At 35.5% G+C, this 22722-nt stretch overlaps 4 protein-coding genes and 1 non-coding gene across 5 annotated transcripts; 2 read left to right on the top strand and 3 right to left on the bottom strand.

The window, feature by feature from the left end:
• Positions 1-64: 64 nt before the first annotated feature.
• On the bottom strand, positions 65-6020 carry LOC143587001 (protein arginine methyltransferase NDUFAF7 homolog, mitochondrial-like). Its single transcript, XM_077068412.1, has 13 exons — positions 5913-6020; positions 4879-4990; positions 4199-4281; positions 4025-4090; positions 3788-3888; positions 3517-3635; positions 3284-3324; positions 2763-2851; positions 2344-2524; positions 1947-2063; positions 1528-1572; positions 1197-1334; positions 65-627 (listed from the first exon to the last, which is right to left on the bottom strand). Exons 1-13 carry the CDS (start codon positions 6018-6020, stop codon positions 493-495), a joined length of 1335 nt encoding a protein of 444 aa, XP_076924527.1. The 3' UTR covers positions 65-492.
• Positions 6021-8729: 2709 nt separating this feature from the next.
• LOC143587006 (PLASMODESMATA CALLOSE-BINDING PROTEIN 2-like) lies at positions 8730-10186 on the top strand. The gene is made up of 2 exons (XM_077068414.1): positions 8730-9236; positions 9976-10186. The coding sequence occupies exons 1-2, from the start codon at positions 8905-8907 to the stop codon at positions 10184-10186; spliced, it is 543 nt and encodes a 180-aa protein (XP_076924529.1). The 5' UTR covers positions 8730-8904.
• Positions 10187-11645: 1459 nt separating this feature from the next.
• On the bottom strand, positions 11646-14699 carry LOC143586986 (purple acid phosphatase 15-like). Its single transcript, XM_077068398.1, has 6 exons — positions 14121-14699; positions 13263-13460; positions 12855-13185; positions 12502-12719; positions 12213-12403; positions 11646-12123 (listed from the first exon to the last, which is right to left on the bottom strand). Exons 1-6 carry the CDS (start codon positions 14419-14421, stop codon positions 11701-11703), a joined length of 1662 nt encoding a protein of 553 aa, XP_076924513.1. The 5' UTR covers positions 14422-14699; the 3' UTR covers positions 11646-11700.
• Positions 14700-18206: 3507 nt separating this feature from the next.
• On the top strand, positions 18207-21162 carry LOC143587005 (pentatricopeptide repeat-containing protein At1g04840-like). The gene is made up of 2 exons (XM_077068413.1): positions 18207-19462; positions 19575-21162. Exons 1-2 carry the CDS (start codon positions 18289-18291, stop codon positions 20405-20407), a joined length of 2007 nt encoding a protein of 668 aa, XP_076924528.1. The 5' UTR covers positions 18207-18288; the 3' UTR covers positions 20408-21162.
• A 214-nt stretch (positions 21163-21376) lies between these two features.
• On the bottom strand, positions 21377-21470 carry TRNAY-GUA (transfer RNA tyrosine (anticodon GUA)). Its single transcript has 2 exons — positions 21434-21470; positions 21377-21412 (listed from the first exon to the last, which is right to left on the bottom strand). It is a non-coding gene; the product is annotated as a tRNA-Tyr (tRNA).
• Positions 21471-22722: the final 1252 nt, after the last annotated feature.

The following is a 22722-nucleotide window of genomic DNA, read 5'->3' as shown; positions in this document are numbered from 1 at the left end:
TAAACATAAACAAATAAAGTCCAATTAACCGAGCAATCCTAGAAATCGAAACGACCAGAGAACAAATTATGTGAAGGTATTACATTAGCCTGACTTCAAGTCGCACGTTATCATTTGTTAACCGACATTGTTGTAGTAACTTCGACACCTTTAATGATAACTAGTGGATATATTTACACAGGATTAATGCCGTCGTAATGTTGTATACACATCGTAATTGTCAATAGTATGCAAGCAAGGACTTGTTATAATTCGGCAAACAAAATCCAAAAGTTTAATGACCAGTTAAACTTGAACTTGAAGTACCAGATAAACAATTGTGCATCACATAAATCATGTATTCAATCTCCAGGATACCACAGGGAACTAAAAACCAAGTTGAGGACCGAAGAAAAGGTAAATCTAAGTTTAGGCATCAATCATTAGCCCGGATATCATGGCGCATCTGTAATTCCGTACACAAAGTCATCGTTTCTCCTAGTGTCGAATATTTTATTTCGTATTGTGTGTTGGAACACTAAGGTAAAATTTAGTATTTTTGAAGTCATCAAGAAGAGGGTTGTATCCGTCTTTGGTCTTTGTCTTTGTGGGCAGACCAAATTCTTCCATAAACACCGACGTATCAAGCTGCATATATAACAACACAAAAACTCATCATATAAACTGCTGATGTGGCACTGGCTGATGACGTCAGATGCCATGTATGCAAAAACTGTTAAAGTGAAAAAAATAAGTAACTTATTTAACGAGTTTACAAATGACATTTTCTATAAACTTTTTATCCAAAAAATATTTATCAAGTCTCATCGCTGTGCCATATACATATACACATACGAAAATAAGATGCCACATCAGCAAAAACTTTAAAAATCAACAAAAGAATGACCAACAATTTGAACAAGTCATTCGTTGTTATGATCAATAACAAAAGGTAATTTGGCTGCTAACATCAGTAACAAAGTGTAAGTTGGTTTCTATAACCAGGAGGAAGCGTAAAATTTGATTCTATTTCACGCAATTAGCCCGTACTGAAATTGGATAAAAAGGTTTCAGCAGGTCAAGCTAACCCAACCCAGTTTGAGCGTGTACTGAAAAATTGGCCCGTTTCAACACGAACCTATTTTGACCCATTACCCAATCCACCTGTCTTTGCACTTCTAGTAGATGTGGTTGTGAGAGAAGATATCTGAACATACCGTTATGGTGCGCCTTTTCTTTCCTTGTTTGGAGGACCTATCAAAATGCTCAATTCGTGATTTTAACCACCCAGAACTGTAATGGTCGATACGTTCTAAAAGCCAAAAATCTGTTGGGAAAAATATGTCTGCATCACCCTGTAAAAAACGATAGAGACAACATCAGCGAGCCAAAATGTTGATTTAGTTTATATGTGTACTCCTAATGTATTTTAATCAAATCACAAATAGATTCATATGGATGCATTGGTTTTGTCCATTTAAAGGGTATTTCAGCAATTTGGTACATAATCAACACATGTATTTAAAGAACACGAATAGCAAACAATACCTTGGCATCCAGATAACTGCTGTGATCTGAACTGCTTCCATCTTTCTGCAGACAAAGGGCTAGTTGATCAAATGCCAGAAACGTGATATGTAATATCATCATGAAAAACTTAAAATTAAATACAATCCATTTAATTAAGAGTTAAAAATGGGTTCATCTGGTTATGTTTTATCTCTAATAGGAAAAATAAAATTAAAAAGGTTTAAAATCAGCCAACATTTGTTTTAATATTACCAATCATATTTGACAAGTTAACTATTTGAGGAAAACCAGAACTTCTGGACACACTCAACCGACTCGTGTGAGGAGCCTATGATCATAAAATTTTGAAAATGTGGATTACATCCTTCAACATTCATAGCCTTTTATTCAATGTTTTTAATATTGCAAATTTGGTGAAAACTAATGAACTATGATACCTTGGTAGAAACCAGTGGAGCTCTGTCACCAGGTACTTTAACATCAGGAAGGTAACTGAAATCAGAAGCAATCATTGACATCTTTGGCAGGGCTCCATGTAATGCTTGTAGAAGTTTCTATATATCACATGAAGCCACATTACTACAAATACAAATTGTCAAAAAGACGGTACCCCATACTGTTTCACTGAATGCGCAAATAAACCTCTTGACTTTATTTTTACATGATTAACTCCATACACTTTAAAAATAAAGGATAGGTTTTTAATAAGATTTAATTTCATATATCCTTCCAAATTTCATGACATCATACTCATATAGAAAACACTAAAGACCTTTTTTACTGTGAATCATGTCATAACAGTTGTCCAATTTAGAAATTAAAACCGATTCTTACCAAACACCCGGTTGGTAGCCAACGTCTTCTAGGTTTGGGAAATATTTTAGCCCAAACATTGCTTGGTAATGAAGGCTCCCGAGTTTCTAGGGGTCTATAATCTTTATCCACGTTTAGAATATCCAAACAACTTTTGATTAGAGGATCTTGCATTGGTTTATACAGCTCAGACAATCCAGACCTGTGTTTGACCAAGAGGAAAGTGACTTCTTGTCAATTGTCTAAACTACACCCCAATAATGATGAAACACAAACATTAAGAACTTAAGTCAATCCAAATTTATTTTGATATAAATAATGAATAAACAACTTAGCATGAAACTTTTACATAAACTTAACTGTGGTCATTTTAAAAGTGTTAAAAATTGACAAAAAGGATAATGTATTTTACAAAAATAAATTTAATTGACTCCATTTACCTGTCTTGTTGCTTTTCTACCCAAACTTCCATCCATGGGGAAACTTGATTTTCTGAATAAACAAGGTCGTGTGGAAGATTATCGAGAACCTAGTAATCAAAGAGAAATAAGTAACCTTGCAAATTTGCAATGAGGTGACAAAAGCATGACATTGAGGTGATACTTTCAACCATTTACTTATAACTGGGCTGGTTTGGATGATCCTTTTAATCTCTAATGGCTCAAAATTATAACATAAAAAAATAACTTAAAGATGGTCGAAACGGTTGAAAGTCGCAAAAACATAATTTTAATGCATAACACCTCATAAATCATCACATTAAAAAGACTTGATCATTACAGAAATAATGTAACTTTTATAATCATATTTGTCACATTACATATAAAAAATATTGGACATAAGTTTTTCTGACCCATTGGCCACCTCTAGCGTAAAAGAAAGCTATTGTACATTAATTCATTCATAATAAATCTTTTGAGAAAACTGCAATATTAACAAACGAAGTACAGATTAAAAGTACCTCTAGCATTATAACCCAGCACGGTTGTTGCTCTGCATCCCCTGTTTTAAGAGCAAAACTATTAATCCCAACGTGTTCATGGATACTCAGACAAGAGAAAGTCCAGCTGCACGATATAACAGCAAAACAGAACTTTCTCAAAGTTTCATTAAATAAACATATATTTAACCGATAATACATAGTTGTAAAAGTTAAAAACAGCAGGTGCAAAAAAAGGTGGTAGTAGAATATACCCCATCCGCTACGATCAGCAGCATCACGACATTCTACTTTGAATTTCGACAAGTGACTGCTAACTTCTCCAACTGTTTCCATCTGTTTCTTGGCTAATGAAGAACTAATTTCTACTGAACTGCACAAAAATAATAGTTCTTCACAAAACAATAATAAAACAAAATTAACTTGAAACTGAATAATATCAAACATTAGTAGTTACTCAAATTAAGAGTCAAAATATGTTACAGATTAGTACATGCAAATTTTAAAGAAAAACAGAAAACATACGTGTATGACATGTTATTGTAAACTCGTGTAGGGGCATTCAACATTATGTAATCCAATATGCCCTTTGCACAAGTTCCAGATCCACCTCCAATTTCATAGATCTGAAAGCACCACAGATAGAAAATTAGTTATTTTCTTGTTCTTTATCTTATTAAAGAAAACAGAACAAGAAAACTGATATATTATACACTATGCCAAATGTTAATCTTTCAAAATTATCAAACATATACAACTCACCTTAAGTGGAAACGAAAGATTAGTTGTTCGCAAAATTGCTTCAGCAATCCCGTGGGCATACCAAGGCTACAAGCAAAAGATAAAATTCAGTAAGACAGCTAAAAGAAGAGTTGTGAATTACCAAACTACCCATCAATGCATTGTACCAAAATTGTTAAACAAACAAGTTTGTACCTTGAACAGCTCTACTGGAGTAAACCAAGAAACATCATTCTGCTTGTATATTTTTTCCAAATGTGACATGTAAGCCTTCCTTCCTGAAAAAGCCCACCCATTGAAGTTTTAAGCACAAACCTAACGTGTTCCATACTACAAACAGTCATTAATCATAGATATTCTATAAGTCCCACGTTACACAAACAATTATTGCAAAGTGATGCATTATATAATTTGCTAACTGCTAAGGTGTGACATTTCAAGAAATAATCAACAGTTACTTAAGATGAGGTATAAAGTATAAACCAGTCCATATACGATCTCTTAATGATCAATAGATGACATAAAGACCTTGCAGACTTATATAGGTTTATTAGAAGTGATCTATCAATCGGAAGAATAAATTACTTTACATCAAACACATTAGCTGACATCAACCTTTATTTTACTATGTGGGAAAATAACAATATGATGGTATGACCCAACAAATGATGAAAGATGCCCGTTGTGAACTGTAGACTACTACTAAACACTAATATCTTGTTCAAAGAGTGTTTGGATATGCATTTTCATAGTGACTTGGAGGATCAGCTTGAATGCCGGTTTTAACACGGGCAGCGTCTTATACGACTGGATTATTTTGACCCTAAAAACTAGACAATCATGATGAAAAAATAGATATATATGTAATGTAATACCTTGCATCTTATGAAAGTTGATGCTCCTGTCAAGCACCCCAACAGATCTTGGGCTTTGTGAAAAATATCCATGTTCGGGATGATATAATGCCGAGTGTATGAAGTCTCTCACCTGTTCAACCAAAGACATAAAACTCATTTCCACAGGTATGTTTAGGGCTGTAAACGAACCAAACCAAAACCAAAACCAAAGAAGGCCTTGTCCGTGTTTGTTTTCTAAGTGTTTATCAAACATTGAACGGAATTTCTTGTTCGTGATCGGGAAACACAAACAATGTTATATTTGATTTGGCTAACCGATAACGGTCAATGTCAGTGGTTCGGTGTGGCTATTTAACATCCATATTGATATGTTAATTTTACATAAAATAAATTATTTAACCACATAATACTACTACTCATTTATAATTTTGTATGTTTAGGCCTGTAAACGAACCGAACGTTCGGCGGGAAGTTCGTTTACGTTTATTTATTTGATAGATGAACAAACATGAACAAAAAATTTGTGTTCGTTTAACTAAACGAACGAACATGAACACGCGCGTCGTTCATTCATTTATGTCCGTGAACGTTTTTGTTTATGTCCGGTTATTTATTAATAGAAAATAATTAAGCCTTATCTAGATGATTCATCTACTTAAATGTTCTATATTTGTTCATTTAAGTGTTTTCATTTACATTTGTTCATATATCTTTGTTCAGTTATGTTCGTGAACTGTTGGTTTAGATTTTAAACACACGAATATGAACACAGTCACAGTATATCTGTTCGATTAAGTGTTGGTGTTGGTTGGGCTTGTTTACAGGCAGTATGTATAATAATAGTTAAATGTATATATGTTATAAGATTGGAAACCTTTAATGAATAAACATAAGCATAAACATAAACGGACGCAAAGGAGGCCTAATGTATGTATGAATTCCTAATTCTCTTTACTTGAAATTAACAAGCTAGTGATGAAATTAGGTTAGGTGAATAATAATAATAATAATAATAATAATTATTATTATTACAAGAGAAGAAGAAAGCATACGAGAACAGGCGTATCTCCGACGAAGTGCGTGGAGAAGAATGCCGCCACACAGCTTGATGATGATTTGTGAAGAAGATGACGACTGCATTTGTATCTAGCAAACGCCATCTCCGATCGATCGATTGCTTGATTAATTTCAGTGAGGGGTTAAGGGTTTTGAATTGACGGACGTTAGTCATTTCTGTTAAATGTGTGTGAAATGACTATATTACCCTCGTTATTGTTATCATACAAACACCGTTTGGGTTTTATTAACGTCCGATGTAATGAATGGTAAAACCTAACTTAAACACAAGAACAGTCACATCAAATAAAACACGAAAAATTCGCGCTCGAGCTAAATTAACATAAATAATAACGAATAAATTACACTGATTATGGATGCTTAGTAAAGCTAAACATATGCATTATTAATATTCTACATATAAGTAGAAAAATGGTGTCAAACACTCAAACCAAAAAAAAATAGGAGTAAAAATATATGAATCGAACCAAGACAAATCATCGGTATATGGTTTATTAAAAATAACTCACATCATCATATAACAACCGCTAATAATTCCAATGCATTTACACAAAACGTCAACGTACTTGCTTTCTAAATTATGTGGAATATTATTAGGAGTTGTTATATTATTTGCCAATGTATCTTATTGTGACTAAATCTTGTCTAACTGATCAAAGTAGAGGTGCACAAACCAGGGTTTTTTAGGAACCGGAACCGGTATGGTCAACAAAAGTCAAAACCAAGAATATTGTCTTTCTTCTAACTTGTTAAACCGTAAACAAATACAAAACTATCACATACGCTGTAAATTTATGTATACACTCTAATTTATGTAAATCTTTGCAGATGGTGAACCTTTCTAGGTTATGGGATTACATTCAGGGGCGTTGGTCTCCAACACGACCCAATATAGGAAACTTCTTGATTATTGTAATCATATGGCAATTGAGGATTGTGAAATCCTGATTGATGTTGATGAATCGACACATCCATGGAGCCATCACAAGGCAAAACACGATGTCGAGCTCATGGTGGAGATTACTAAACCGAAAGTCACAAGTTATGTATAATTCAATAAGCAGATGAACATTTTCTTTCAACCGAAAGAAAAATGTGATTTACCGAGACAAACCACACAAACCTTGTACAACTTGCAACTCATGAAAAGATGTGTGACATGATTAGAGATAAATGTGATCTAAAATAGTTCAGATATCGTTTTTGATATATATTATAAGTATCTAAGTTATATTAAAGCAATTGTCTTTATCAATTAATATAATGTTTAATATACCCGGTTAATAAATCAATTATGACGTGTTTACATAACATAAGTTGATTTCAAGTTAAGCAACTAGCGATTGTAGTGAACAGTGTCGGGTCAAAAATATCGACACGAGTGAAAATGTGTAAAACACATTTATGGGGTGTTTAACTTATTATTCAAGTAAATAGATAGATGTATAACAAAATATTTTATTATAATAAAAACAAAATTTATGGACATAAAATATTACGAGTGTATAGATGGTGAGATGGATGAGAGAATGTGTAATAAGTTTCTTGTAGAATAATCTTTATTGATAAGTTTGTGAAATGAAAAGGTGAAGAGAGGAGAGAGAACGTATCTTGTGTCTCTCACAAATGCCATTTTCTTGAATTCCTTTTCGGATAATTGTTAATTTGTTAACGTTAACTATTCTCGACCAAATGTAACCTTTTAGTGTTGTGAAATGTGAATTGTAAAACGACAAATGGATTATCTATCTAAACACATTCGGTACACAATTGATATGTACATGTCTAGCTACATTATATTAAAATGCATAGTGTTCAGCTAACATGATGTGCATGAAATCTACATTTATACCTAACTATTAGTGACATCATGCTACTTGTGCCCATTAAACGTGACTTTAACTACTAATGGGTGTAGTGTTTGGGTCACTTTTAATGCACTATCCTCTAATTAAAATATTGTTCCAGGTTTTAAAAACTATTTCGATGTGGAAGATTAAATATTACTAATTAAATATTGTCCCGAAAGTTACATTAATACATTAGTTTAAAAAAAAGGGTTTTGAGTTATCTTTTACCATATCTAACCAACTTAATAAGAATATTTTGTGGTTGGATTGAGTTAGATGAAAGTGTCAAACACGTTGTGTTAGGTTAGACAACTTTAAATATGGTTTGTCTCATGAGTGATGTATTTAACACAAATAAGATCCATATTCAAATAATTTAGAGTCCACATATTTGTGGCTTAAAGTTCATTTTATCGAGAAAGATTATATTTATGTCCTCACAAATCAAGAGTTTTAGAAATGTCATCTCCAAACGCGTCATCAGCGATATGCTTTTAAGGTGGGACAACGTGTTTGTAGGCGCCTATCAATAACTCAAGTGACGGCCTATTTGTTCAACAAAACTCGTTGGAATGACCTGTTTCTTTAACAAAGTCATCTAGATGAGTTGGTTGTTGAACAACTTGTCGGGACGACCTGTTTGTCAACAACTTTTCGAAACGACCACCAACTCGTCTGGAGTAAGTTTTATTAATTTAAGATGGTTTAATATTTTCTTTGGTGTGATTAATAAGACATTAGTCACAAAATGGAGGAAAACGAGCTGTGGAATAATGTGATAAAAGCGATTCATTGGACACCTAGAGCATGCGTGCCGGTTCTAAAAAAGAACGAGATTCCTGGTACTTGGACAACAATTGCAAGAATTATCATATTTTCTTATTTATTTATTTTCTTTCTTTTTGAATGGTGTGATTATCTCATTTCTCTCCATGTTATTAATTAATAAATAAATAATTAAGTATAGTTAATTTAAAAAAGGCAACAAGACACAACATAATATTCTTCTCTTACTCATTGTCCATCTCTTTTCTTTTGTGGCTTTACCAACACACATAATATTATTATCATGACTCTTTTGTCACCCTCACTCAATTGACCAGATCACACAACATTCATGCCGGTGAAACTGCTACTGCTTCTACTACTACTACTGCTTCATGGCAGATTCACGACGGCCACGTGGTGCGTGGCCCGAAGTGACGCCTCAAGGGAGGCGTTACAAACAACGTTAGACTACGCGTGCAATGCAGGAGCAGACTGCGCGCCGTTGCAGCCATCCGGTCTGTGTTTCCTGCCCAATACCATTCAAGCACATGCATCTTATGCATACAACAGTTATTACATGCGTAGGTTCATGGCTCCTGGATCTTGTGACTTCTCCGGTACCGCCACCTTTGCCAAAACCGATCCGAGTTATGGATCTTGTATTTATCCACCGTCTCCCAGGTATGTATGTATCATCAATGCGCCATTCTTTTACATGTCGGATCGATAAAAAGCTTGAAATGAGCAGCTGGTTTATTATGGGACCCACGAGCCTGCCTTGCGTATTTTTAAGTTTTTCTCTTTTTGATTTTTACATATTATTATCACACTATAGTCTAGGGGTGATCAAATGGGTCTTGCCCCAAAAACCGACCCGGACCCGGTTAATGGTAAAGAATATACCGGGGAAAGACCCTATTGTTAATACCCGGTTCGGAGTCCTAGGGGGTCTATCGGGTCATAGAACCGATTTATGTAGTTTCTAAGCGGTTATTGTAGACCCGAACCTGATGTGGACCCCGTTTTTTAATAGTTGTAGGACCTGGGAACCGACCATATTGTATTCTAAGCGGATGTGGTCGGTTTGGGTTTGACTGGTCTTGCGGGTTTTACGGGTAAGACCCGGTTCATGCTCACCCCTACGCTACATAGTCAAGCTCGAGCCAAGCCTTGGCTCGTTTAAGGTACTAACGAGCTCGAGCCGAGCTTAGGCTCGTTGAAGGTATTATGCAAATTATACAAAGAGAGTTGTAAACATATATAAACTATTTAATAAGTAATAAGTGAACCAAGCTCGAGCTCTCGTAAGTCAAAACGAGTCGTGCTCGGGCTTGGCTGGTGTACACACCCCTGTTCTTTTTATGTTTTATGTTGTTAAAAACATAAACTAAACTGAACATCACTGTTTGTGCAATTTCAGCACTGCAGGAGGGACAACAACACCAGTTACGACTCCGGGCAGTACTCAGCCGTCACCGCTCAGAGGAGGGCTTACACCGATTGGTAATGGCACGGTACCCACGTTAGACACTCCGCCAGTTTCTAAAGCTTTCCGGACATCCCCGTTTTCAAAAATCTTGCATATCAACACATTATTCATCTTGGAATTGATAACAATTTTGTATGCATAGGCTAGATCATTATTTATAGTTAGTAACACCATTTAGATTTGCAACCTTAAATCAAGTTATATTGTTTGGGTAATCTACTTTTTTCTTATGATTTAGACGTGCACAAAAAAACCGGTTCCGGAACCTAACCGGTGGAACCGAACCGGAACCGGTTCCAGTTCCAACCCGGTTGGAACAATACCCGGTTTGGGTATTTTTGTACCCGAAAATCGGGACCGGTTCTACTATATATATTTCAGTACCGGTTCCAACCCGGTTCCTACCCGGTTATTATTTGGAACCGGTTCGGGTCGTACCCGGAAAAACCGGTTCCGACGGGTTTTTTTTCAAGGGTCAAACAAAAAGTCAAACTAGCCGTTGGAACCGGTTCTTGGGCCAAACCTATATATAACTTGTTTCCATTACTTGTTTCACCATTACTTGTTTCCATTACTTGTAATTATTTGTAACTTGTTCGACTAATTATTTGTTTTGGTAAAATTATTTGTTTCGACGAAGAAGAATTGTACTATATGTTTTATTATAATTTGTTCGATTAATTTTTGTTACTTTTTTAATAACGACGAACATTTTATTTATTTAAAAACTAACTATTACAAACATTATTAACACATAAACGATACTAAACATAACAACTAAAACATAAAAAACAAAGTCCGTCGTTTTAATCCGGGAATACTTATTTTTGGGTTGTAGAGCCGGACGACTCTCCCACTTCCTTTTTTTTATCTTCCAATCTTTTTTTCTCTCGACAATACTTATTCGTATGTTTTTGTAATGTCGAGTTGGACCCTGCTTTAAGAAACTTCGAGCAATATTTGCAACGTGCCAACTCATGTGAGTCGGTCATGAGACACAAATCGTAATGGACCCAAACATCGGGGCATCTTGTTGTTTCGATCACCATAACAACGTCATCATTGGATGCCATTTGTGGTCGGTTTAAGGTTAATTTTGGTTTGTAGTGTGTTTTATGGTTTTGGAATTGGAGTGTGTTTGATAGTTTTGAAACTTGCTATTATTAGTAAGAAAATACCCTATTTATAGTTAAAAAACCGGTTCCAACGGTCAAAAACGGCTATATAGCCGTTGGAACCGGTTCCTAACGGCTCTAATTTTTAAATTTCAAAAAAAACCGGCGGAACCGGTTTTTACGTAAAAACCGGTTCCGGTTCATACCCTACCGGTTCTTAAAAGTTCGCATATCTGGGCACCGGTTCGGGTCGGGAACCGAACCGGTTCCTGACTGGAACCGGTGTCATTCTCTACCCGGGTTGAAAAAAACCGGTTCCGAACCGGTTCGGGTTTTCAAGGTGTACCCGATTTGTGCAGCTCTATTATGATTATCTAATGTTTAGGAGTTGAATACTTGCTACATTCATTGATATTTGATTAAAATGCATTACAACAAACAACCAACGAATCATGGATCGAGCTTTGTTTTTTTGCCCTATCACACGCATACAATCGACCCGTGTATGCTATACAAATCTGTTCTGGAAACAAGTTTCGTTTCACTGATCCCAGTGCATAACCGGTGGTTTAACATGACACCGATGAGGTTCCCGAACAATGAATATTTGATCTCCAGCCACATTATACATATCCTGATTCCGGTGCCACGTCCATAAAGCATGTGTTTCGTTCTTGACCTGTAAAATCCCATGCCCGAAGCTGCTTTCTCTGTAAGCGCTGTATTCGGGTTGGCGGTCCCAGCAGAAGTTTCCAGCTGCGGGGCCCGATGTGAAGTTGGAGGCACAAAAACCACCCATGAATGAATCCGGTGTGGAAGATGGTTCCGGGCAGTTACCAGGTTCATCAGCGTGTTTAACTGCCATTTTTTCTCGGTTACCACCGTCCCCTACTGTTATGTGCACCGGACCACAAGGGTCCAACGTGTAGTTGTATACTCGGTTTGATCTCTCATAAGCATGAACCTGAAAATATATAACAACCACATAGTCAAACACTCAACTTCCATTTTCGTTATGGGTCGGTTCAGGTTTAATTAATCTTTTTTACTTACATGTCCATTGAAAATGATATCGACACCAGCATTATACAGCATTTCTTCCATGGCTACCCTCATGCATTCGACTTCTTTATAATGAGAAACATAGGAGTTGTACCATGGTGGATGCCATACACCAACAAGCCATGGTGTCACTGCGCGGTCAACTTTAGCCAAATCCCTCTGCAACCACTTGAATTGTTCGGCTACATGAAACAATTAGTCAATTACACAAGCCCATTAGTCAAAGTCAAAAGTAAAAAAAAGTCAAAGTCAGCATATGTAATAAAGATTGAATTTTTACATGATTTATCATAAGCAGAGTAGCCACCAAGCATCAGGAAATGTATGCCTCCTGCATTGAAAGAGTAATACATGGTGGATTTCGAGCCACTTTCTTCAGATGGAAACGTGAATCGTGCATTGTAAGATGCGAATGTTATGCCGTCGACTTGCTCTTCAATTTCATGGTTACCCTGTATAGCCATTATTGGCACCTTAGATGTTAATCTCTGCATATACCTGACATTTTTCACTCCAAATTGTTAATTAATATCTTCAAGAACAAAAACATATAAATGACCAAAATCTGGAATGTAAAATATTTAAACATCTTGTTACAAGAATCAAGATTTTGATAAAGATCAAAACTTTTACCTTCCCCAGTAATCCCAACGCGGTTGATAAGTCTCATGAATTGGAGTGTTTGCAAACGAACACGAATAACAATCCGAACCAGTGCCATCGGTTAGATACAAGTTAGCATAAGTTGCATCACCAACAAGTATCATAAGATCAGGGTTGTTCTGCATCAAATGGCTCACTGTTGATGTTGAATTATAAGTTAACCCAAGATCACCAACAATGCCTATTTTCGGGTAATTTTTCCTGCTAGAAACAGGCATCGTTTTGAACCGAAAAACACCACTCATCGCTCCAATCGAAGGATCTCCGCATCGGTAATAATAAGCAGTATCCGGAGACAATCCTGCAAGATTCACACACCAAGATTCAAACTTTCTTGAAAATTTTCATATAAAAAAGATCAAATTTTTGGAAGCTAACCTGTAAGTTGAACATGGTGGATGATACCAGAAGTGTAGTTTTGTAGGCCTTCAAATGGGTAAAGCTGGTTGTAAATGAGAGAGTAACCCTCTGCTTTTTGTGTATGTTTTTTTAAATATTTGTCTTTCCCATATTCTACAACACTAGCTACACTATCAGGATTAAGTGGCTTTATATTGTTCCCAATTTGAAACTCACCTGCATTTTTCAACAAAAGACCCAAAATTTCAAACTCTAGGACCACTGTAACATAAAGTACAAATTATACATGAAAAAAATAAATTAATATTGTAGCTAGAATAAAATTTCTATGACTTAACATCTTACAAGCAAATAGCTAGTTTTGCTTAAACCTTAATCAAGATTTTAATGAACAAACCTTGAAATTCAAGATTTTCTTGAAATTTCAAGATTTCTTTAAAGCATACATTTTTTAACATCGAAACAAGCAACAAGCTGCACTGCTAACCCGTAAACAAAAAAAGGATATATTTTTACCATTAATTCAAAAAATCCGAACCGAAACAGGCAAAAAGCTGCACTGCTAGCCCGTAAACAAAAAAAAGGATATATTTGTACCACTAAACCAACAAATCCAAACCGAAACAGGCAACAAGCTGCAATGCTAGCCCGTAAACAAAAAAAGGATATATTTTTACCATTTATCCAAAAAATTCAAATCAAAACAGGCAACAAGCTGCACCGCTAGCCCGTAAGCCAAAAAAGGAAAGACTTTTACCCGAAATCCAAGACAAACAGAACCATAAACAGGCAACAAGCTGCGTTGCTAACCCGTAAACAGGTAACAAGCTACGCCACTAGCCCGTAAACAAAAAAATAAAAAGGAAAGATTTTTACCAGTAATCCAAGAAATCCAAACAGAGTCATAATTGGAGGAAAGTGAAACCGAAATCTGCTCCGGTTCAAGCTCGTTAACAGGCCGTTGGACCCGAGGGTCATCGGACGGTAAATCGACGGCATTCCCACGAAAACTCTGGTCCAGTGGGACCGTAACCGGCGTAAAAGGTCCATCAAGGGTGGTCGGAATCCCACCGTCACCTTTTACAATCTCACCACCAAAAACAAAACCCACAAATATTATAATAAAATAAGAAAACCCAATTGAGATCACAGTTTTTAAATCAATCTTGAATGCCATTTTGATTAAAGGGTAGAGTGAAAGTTGGTGTTTTTATTAAGAATTGATAAAACGGATATGCTGTGGAATATTATTGGAATCTTTGTAAGTGGCACTATATGACAGTTTCTTTCATTGATTTGGGTGCAGTGCAGCAAATTGTAAACTGCCGGTTGGTTCCTGTAAAGTAAACGATAACGGTGGCGTGACGGAAACCGGTGGTTGATCTTTGAATAATAATATGTTGCTTGTTGTTTGAGTTTGAGTTGTGTTTTGTTTTGTGTGATGTGACACAAAGATGGAATGGAGCAACATAAGTTTATATATTTTTGGGTGTTACTAAAAACAGAATCATCCTAGGCCCATCTATTTTATCCATACCCATACCCACAAGTCTAGATGCGCATAAATCGGGTTTTTTTTAATTCCTGGTTTCGGGTATAGAACTGGATTTGGGTATGATCGTGTATTAAAAATCGGGTATTCATAAAAAACCCGAGTCATGTCCGGGTCCAGTAATTGTCTTTAAAAAACATACTTCATGCATCAGGTACAGGTCGGGTATAGAACTGAGTATTTGAATACCCTATTTTCGAGCTTTTTACCTGGTATAGATTGGATTTTAAGAGGCCGCATTATTTTTCAGGTAAATTCGGGTATTTGAAAAACCTGGTTTCGGTTTTCGGGTATTACCATGTACAAATCAGTCCCGGTTCTGGGTACGGCTTTTGGTACTGAAATGCATACCTTACGGTTAGTGTCGGGTAGTAAGTGTCAGATATAAAACAACCCAGTTCCTGGTTTTTTTTCGGGTCCAAGTCCAGGTTTAGGTGTTTTGTGCACCTCTACCCAAAACTGATTAAATCGGGTGTTATTCGGTAAGACTTTCGAAGGTCTAAAACCTGAATAAACCGAACCGCTTAAGCTAAATACCAAACCCAATCACCTCCCTTGATTTAGATAAGTTGAAACGAGATATATATTCTTTCAAGTTTCATACGTCATAGTCCATTTTGATCCGTTTGTTGTTTAGCCTAACAGATTTTACTATTGTAAATGTTTAAAATGATGTATTGTTTAACTAACAATGCATCACTTTCAAAAGACAAACGAACAATGTGATAAACTACTCACATCATATATATATAATGATGACTTTAATTTGTACAATGTTGAATTAAAGATAACATAACTAGTAGCTCACAAGTCACAAATGATGGTTGGATTAAATATTCTCTTTTTACTTAGCAAGCTTGTTATCGTTGTCCAACTAGTAAGACGCGGGTAAGGTCACGAAGAAACAATGTAAGATGGAAAGGGTATCGATTCTTTGTAGGTTTTGTATTTCGTTAAATGCCTGAAACTTGATCTAAACAAACTTGTTACCCGAATGCATGTAATTGATTGTTATTGAGGTCGTGTTTTAGGTAGACTTTCAAACATTAAAAGCCCGAGTAATGCAAACCCATTAACCTTTATGTACATCAACACTCTGTTATACAAGGCGTATGAGTCATGCATATCATAAGATGTCTAAACACATTAATGTACAATGTACAAGTAAAAAAATATTATTATAGTATTAGTGGTGTGTTGATAACATTTTTTAACCCGACTCGACCACCGTGTGCGATACTAAAGAAAAAGTATTAATTGATTTAAAATAATATCCAAACACACTCGAATTATTGCTGTTTTTTTTTTTGTTGCCATTTTTGGAAAAAAAATATACGAATGGTTTAATTATTGAAGTTGAGGATAAATGGATAATGATGTGACTTTGATATTATTAAAACAACGAATCCTATTCCATATCCACTAAAATATGGCATGTGACATGGGTGTTTGATCTTAATTGGATAATTGTGATATCGGATAACGTGTGTTGGAAAAGACGATAAAATCATAAAATTTATAAATAATAAACTAATAAAGTACGTAACAAAGTGGTGTATTATTATTTGTTTGTGATGTAATTTATCTTTTCTAGATCTATAAATAACTTTATTTTAACTTGAGTCATGTGAAAACACGTTTATAGTTTATCATTATTTGTTTAGATTTTACAAATGTGTATATTGTATAGACTATAGAGAGAATCTACATACAATACAAAGAACTATTTGTTTATTGTTAATTTGTTATTATTATTTGGTCGTTTGTCATGTTGATCATGTTTTAATGTATTGTAAGTTAGGACACGTGGTTAGTTCTTTGTTAAAGTGAAATTATATAACATATTAATGATTATATTTAATTTTCTAAATCATGGTTTTAATAAAAAGCAAGTCTAGAGTTTTACATCTATAAGAAAGGCCATGATTGCCTAACAAAATACAAACAACTTAAGAGAGTTTGTTTAAAAATGCGGAAATGACGTGAAAGTTCTAATACCATATCATCAATAGTTGAAATTTGAGGTTTCTACTAACAATATTGATAACATGGTTCAAATTTAAAATGTAAATCATCAAAGTTGTAGCATGTATACTAAAATCTCTATGGTTATTTTTTTAAAACAATACTTTGTCATTCTATTCGTACATTGCTTAGAAAAGTGGTTTTCATCAACGTGTTAAATTTATTCGCTACTAGATTGATTATCTGCTTACCTTCATGAGATGCTGGCAAATCGATCATCTTTCAAACATGAGTGAAAGAGAAAGACAACCTCCGTTACAAGTCCATAACTAAAACAAACAAACTTTTTCTAGAGGACCATTGCATCTTCGGGTTGTTCATGTAATAAAATGAAAACAAAATCGAACCATGAGCCTTTTCCTAGTTTTAATATCGGGATTGAATATTTAGGGCTTCGTAAATAAGGTGATTGTAACGACACATTGTTTCTCGCATTGAGGATAGAATGTAGTATTGTACATTTGTACCAATAGTTGCATACTAGAGAAACTGTTTCTATAGAAGAGTTAACCCCAATCCTTTTCAAGACTTTAAAAATTCCTTCAAAGGGGACATTTGCTTGATTCAAGTGCATATGAGATACTATATCACTATAGGATCTATTATCATAGCATCTTAAAATATGCCTTCAACTTTTAAAAAACTTAAATATTTAATATCAAACAAATATGTTTAATAACTTTTGTATTTGTGGGTTTGGTTATAGACTTATAGCAAGAAAGTAACATTTTTATCTATTAGGTTTGATCACTTATAACACATTCGTTCAAACGGTTAACCAGGTCTATGTTTTAACCTTAAGACTAGTGGTGTAAAAATCGCTAGTCGTTAATCGGGCGGTGACGTGAGGGCTAAAGTTTATCTAGATTAATCGAATCAGACTTTAATGTATAAACTTCAGCTTTATATACACACACAAACACATTTTTATATATAATTTTCAGTTTTACATGTACACAAACACATTTTGGCCAGAAATTGGTTGGAATCTCCCAAGAAACCCTTAATTTTGTTTAGAATGTTGCTGGAAATCGCTGATTTTGGCCGGAATCTCGCCGGTTTTGACCATAATCTCATCAGAAAAGGTCGATTAAGTCCGATTAATCGCTGGATTTGACCATTGACCAATTAGTCCAAAAATAACTAGCGACAATGACGAAGGATAGTTGGGGCCAGGGTGGCCCTGACCCACTCCGTTTTTTCGCGCATTAGTGTAAATTTATTCGTTTTCGTCCGACATTTTTCATACGTAGTGTACATTTACCTGTTTCCAACCTAAAATTTGATCCCGGCCCCTTCCGTATACGGATTTTTTAATGTGTATTTCCGTCCGCCCCCTCGACATCTTCATCCAATATTCGCCACTGATTAGCGATTAATCGAGACTTAATCGACGCTTGTGTAACAACATTTTAAATAGTTAAAATCATGAATAAACCCTAAACCATCTCATTTGGCCACTAAACAATGAAACCATCATCACTCAGTAAACTCTTCTCAAACACCACCAAACCATCTCCCGCCAAATCCAAAATCAAAACCATGGATGAACCCCAGTTCATCTCTTTAATCCACTCCTCCAAAACCCTCAAACACCTTCACCAGATCCACGCCCAGATCATCACCCACCACCAGTTTTCCAACCCAAGAATCATCACCCAACTCATCTCATCATACTCCTTCAAACCCACCTTCATTAACCACGTTCTCGCCGTATTTCGCCACTTCAAGAACCCTAATTTATACGTTTTTAACTCACTAATCCGTGCTTTAGCTGATAATTGTTACTACATGAGCTCAATTTCGTATTTTGTTGTCATGTTGAGGTCGAATGTGAAGCCCAATTATTTAACTTTTCCATTTGTTTTGAAGTCTGTAGGGTGTTTACAAGAAGGGTGGGTTGGAATGGAGGTTCATGGTAACGTTTTGAAGGCGGGTTTGTTACGCGATCAGGTCGTGTTGGTTTATTTGGTGGATATGTATGCGAAAGTCGGGTTGTTGGAGTGTGCACGCCAGGTGTTCGATGAAAGTTCTCAATGGGGGGATGGGGTTAGAAGTACGTTGTTATGGAATGTTTTGATTAATGGGTATTGTAGAGCTGGGAAATGGCGTAAGGCTATGGAATTGTTTGAGGTGATGCCGGTTGAGAAGTATGGTTCGACTTGGAGTGCGTTGATTAACGGCTTGATGAAAGCCGGTGAGATTGACCGGGCTATGGAGATTTGGGGGTGTGTGGTGGATAAGGATGTGGTTTCGTGGACTACGATGATCAATGGGTTTATGCAAAACGGGCGGTATGAAAAGGCGTTATCGATGTTTGGTGAGATGTTGGAGCAGGGTGTGAGACCGAATGATCAGACGATTGGTTGTGTGCTTTTGGCTTGTGCGAAAGCGGGAGCTCTTGAGACGGGGACAAGAATACATGAGTATGTTTTGAGCAACAGGTTTGCGTTGAGGAAAGGTGTGACGGCTGCGCTGGTGGACATGTATGCAAAATGCGGGTCCGTTGAGAATGCAAGTCGGGTGTTTGATGTAGCCGAAGAGAAAGATATTCGGACGTGGAGTGTTATGATATGGGGTTGTGCTATTAATGGATATCTTGATAAGGCTGTTGATTGTTTCAACAAAATGATGTATGCAGGTATAAGGTCGACTTTCATTTCCAGATTTATCTTTTTGATACTAACGTTGGAAGGATACGATACGTTTTAATGGTTTGGAGAAACATGTTAACGTCGTCTCTTTGTTTGCAGGAATAAAGCCAGATGGGGTGGTCTTTCTTGCTATTATAACCGCCTGTTTGCATGCTGGAAATGTTGACCAGGGTCTTCATTTTTTTGACAAAATGACGCATGAATATTCGATTGGACCCACCATGAAACATTATGCAGTGATTGTTGATCTTTATGGTAGGGCTGGTCGCTTAAATCAAGCTTTAAGATTCATTAAAAAAATGCCAATAGATCCTGATTTTGTCATTTGGGGGTCACTGTATAGAGCTTGTCGCGTGCACAAGAACATTCAAATGGCAGAATATGCATCCGAGAAGCTTCTAGAACTAGAGCCTAAACATCCTGGCGGTTATGTGTTTCTTTCAAATGTTTATGCTCGGGCAGGCAAGTGGCAAGACGTAGAAAGAGTGAGGACCGAAATGAGAAATAAAGGTGTAGCAAAAGATTCCGGGTGGAGTTATATTGAAATACATGGTCATGTCACTAGCTTTGTAGCTGGCGATCATTTTCATTATCGTTCAGATGAAATACATTTGAAATTAGATGAAATTACTAAAAATGCAAGAGAGTTTGGTTACATGCCTGAAAGTGAGTGGGTGCTACATAATATTGAAGAAGAAGAAAACGAAGGATCTTTGGGAAGTCATAGTGAGAAATTGGCGCTCGCTTTCGCCCTAATTTCTGGTGATGATTTGAAGGTTATTAGGATTGTGAAAAATTTGAAAATTTGTGGAGATTGTCATTCTTTTATGAAGTATGCTAGCAAAATGACCAAGAAGGATATTGTAGTACGGGATATAAAGCGGTTTCATCATTTTAAAAATGGGAGTTGCTCGTGTCAAGATTATTGGTAACAATGTAAGTATCAAATGCCTTCTTTTTATGTGTAGTAGGGTTTTGCTAGTTAGTTTATAAAATCAATTTTCATAGCATGGAATATATGGGCTATACTGCAAGCAACTTCATAATTAGGACTATAGAATTATTCATTTATAATAATGATAACTTGCTGAAATTTAAAAAAAAAGTGTCCATTTTTGTAGTGTTTTATAGTGTAAAAAACTAAAATTTGTTACTGTAGTGCATTCCTGTGAAAATTCTGCTATTATCGTGATTTTTCTGCACGGTTGAAAGTTGAAACTGATCATTTCAATTTCAAGTCACAATAGTTATTTTAAAAACACATTTAAACAACCCAAATTACATATTGACATATTGTAAATGCAACCTCTTCAGGTTCATGCATTAGAACTTTGGTGATTGAAACAAGAGCCGAATGCATCAAGCCAAGATTAGTTCTAGAAATCTCATGAGCAGATTCTTTGTCTTGCAGACAGCGAAAATAGGTATTAACATTAGAGTTAAGACTAGGAAAGGAACATGTTACACAAAAGATTTGTTCAAATAAATCTAAGAAGGGTAATGCTCAAGTGGATATGATATTATCAGTTATATCATAAGTTCAGGCATGATTTTCATGACTAGCCTGAAGAAAGTTTGCAGCATTCCTCTATGGTGAGGTTGAGTTTTGTTTTAACTGTCTGTATTTACTTGCATTCTTTGTATTTAATAAGAAGAAAAAAAGGTGCCTTGTCTTGTATTAACATGAGATCATCGGCTCATAATCGTCTAATTAATTACTTTTTATTGGATGTACAAATAAAATTCGCTATTTCATCATCACTCGATTTATTAGGAAATAACAAAGTTATAAGAAATGGTTAACTTTAGCTATAGTGGTTGGTTTATGCATACAAAGTTGTGTGATGTCATATATATTATAAAAATAAGTTTGAAAAAATTAAGTAAAAAAAACAAAAAAGTCCGACCTGCCGGATTCGAACCAGCGACCTAAGGATAAGCTGTGAGCTTGTTGCCTACTACAGTCCTCCGCTCTACCAACTGAGCTAAGATCGGTTTTATTTATTATCTTGCACATCCGAGTAAATACTAATATTATAAAAAACCTCAATTTTTGACAACTTTCTGTCTAATCTAAGCATTTTGTTCCAATGCAAAATGTCTCTTAAGTTGGTTTTTTGTTCCAATGCAAAATGTCTCTTAGGTTGGTTTTTAGTTTAGGTCGGATCGAGTCACATAAATCATGATAACTTTCTGTTACAAGTTTACAACATATTAAACTAATAGCTACATTGAGGTAATTAGAACCCTAGTAAGGTATAAATAATAACCAAAGCAATTAATAAAAACTGATTCTCATTTTTTTAATGTTTTTCATTTTATTTTCATATGTATCATGCATAGATTTATTCATTAATATTTTCTAACTTATAAGATGTAAAAAGTTGTTAGTTAAAAATCTTAGGTTAGTTGAAAATGTGTAATATACAATATTACAAGTAAAATAAAGGGTTCAAACTCGAGGCTTGTATGTTATTAAGGTTTATCTTTTTTAGACTTGTATGTTTAAGGTACTACATGAGCTTGTAGATGGGTTTAAAGTTTTTCTCAAAATATATAAAAAAATTAATTAAAAACAAAAACAAATGAATGAATTAATAAATAAAGAATATTTATTCGAGTCTCCAGAAGTATGGGGTGGAGTTAAGTACGGGCTTTTAACACGTGGTAAGCATACATGGTTTTGTCTTGATTGTAGGGTGGATTAGTTTCCTTTTGAGGGTTTGATTTCCAAAACCTTTTTCTCTTGGAAAATCCAAGGGATGTAAAGTGGTAGATGGTTGCATATGTGAATGAGGGAGCTGGGCGATGGAGAGGAAATAAATGAATTGAGAAGTTTGCTCCTATTCCGCTAAGGTGTTCTTTTAACTCCGGGGGGGGGGGGGGGGGTTATAAAACGGTTTTATCCTTTTGGAAACTTCTCAGGTCGATGAGTGTTTAATGACACATTCGGTTAATGATCAAAACTATTTATTTGAGTGGAACCGTTGGGTCCCAAAGAAGGTTAATATTATGGTGCGGCGGGCGGCTTTGTATCGGCTTCCTACTTTTGGTGCGCTGGTTAAACGAAATATCCTGGTAAACTTGAATATACGTCCGATTTGCAGTAAGGTGGAAGAGTCGGTTGAGCACGTGTTTTTATCGTGTGGCCTTGTGCAAACGTTATGGAATGTGGTGGTCCAATGTTCCCATGCTTATCCTTTTTAGTTTTCACAATATGTTGGAAATTTTGACATTTTCTAAGGAT

The sequence above is a fragment of the Bidens hawaiensis genome, unplaced genomic scaffold (genome assembly GCF_021521415.1).
Source record: "Bidens hawaiensis isolate Kalapana, Puna unplaced genomic scaffold, B.hawaiensis_p1.1 tig00035078_1, whole genome shotgun sequence".
Taxonomy (NCBI): Eukaryota; Viridiplantae; Streptophyta; class Magnoliopsida; order Asterales; family Asteraceae; genus Bidens; species Bidens hawaiensis.
This window is presented reverse-complemented; position numbering and strand designations above follow the sequence as displayed.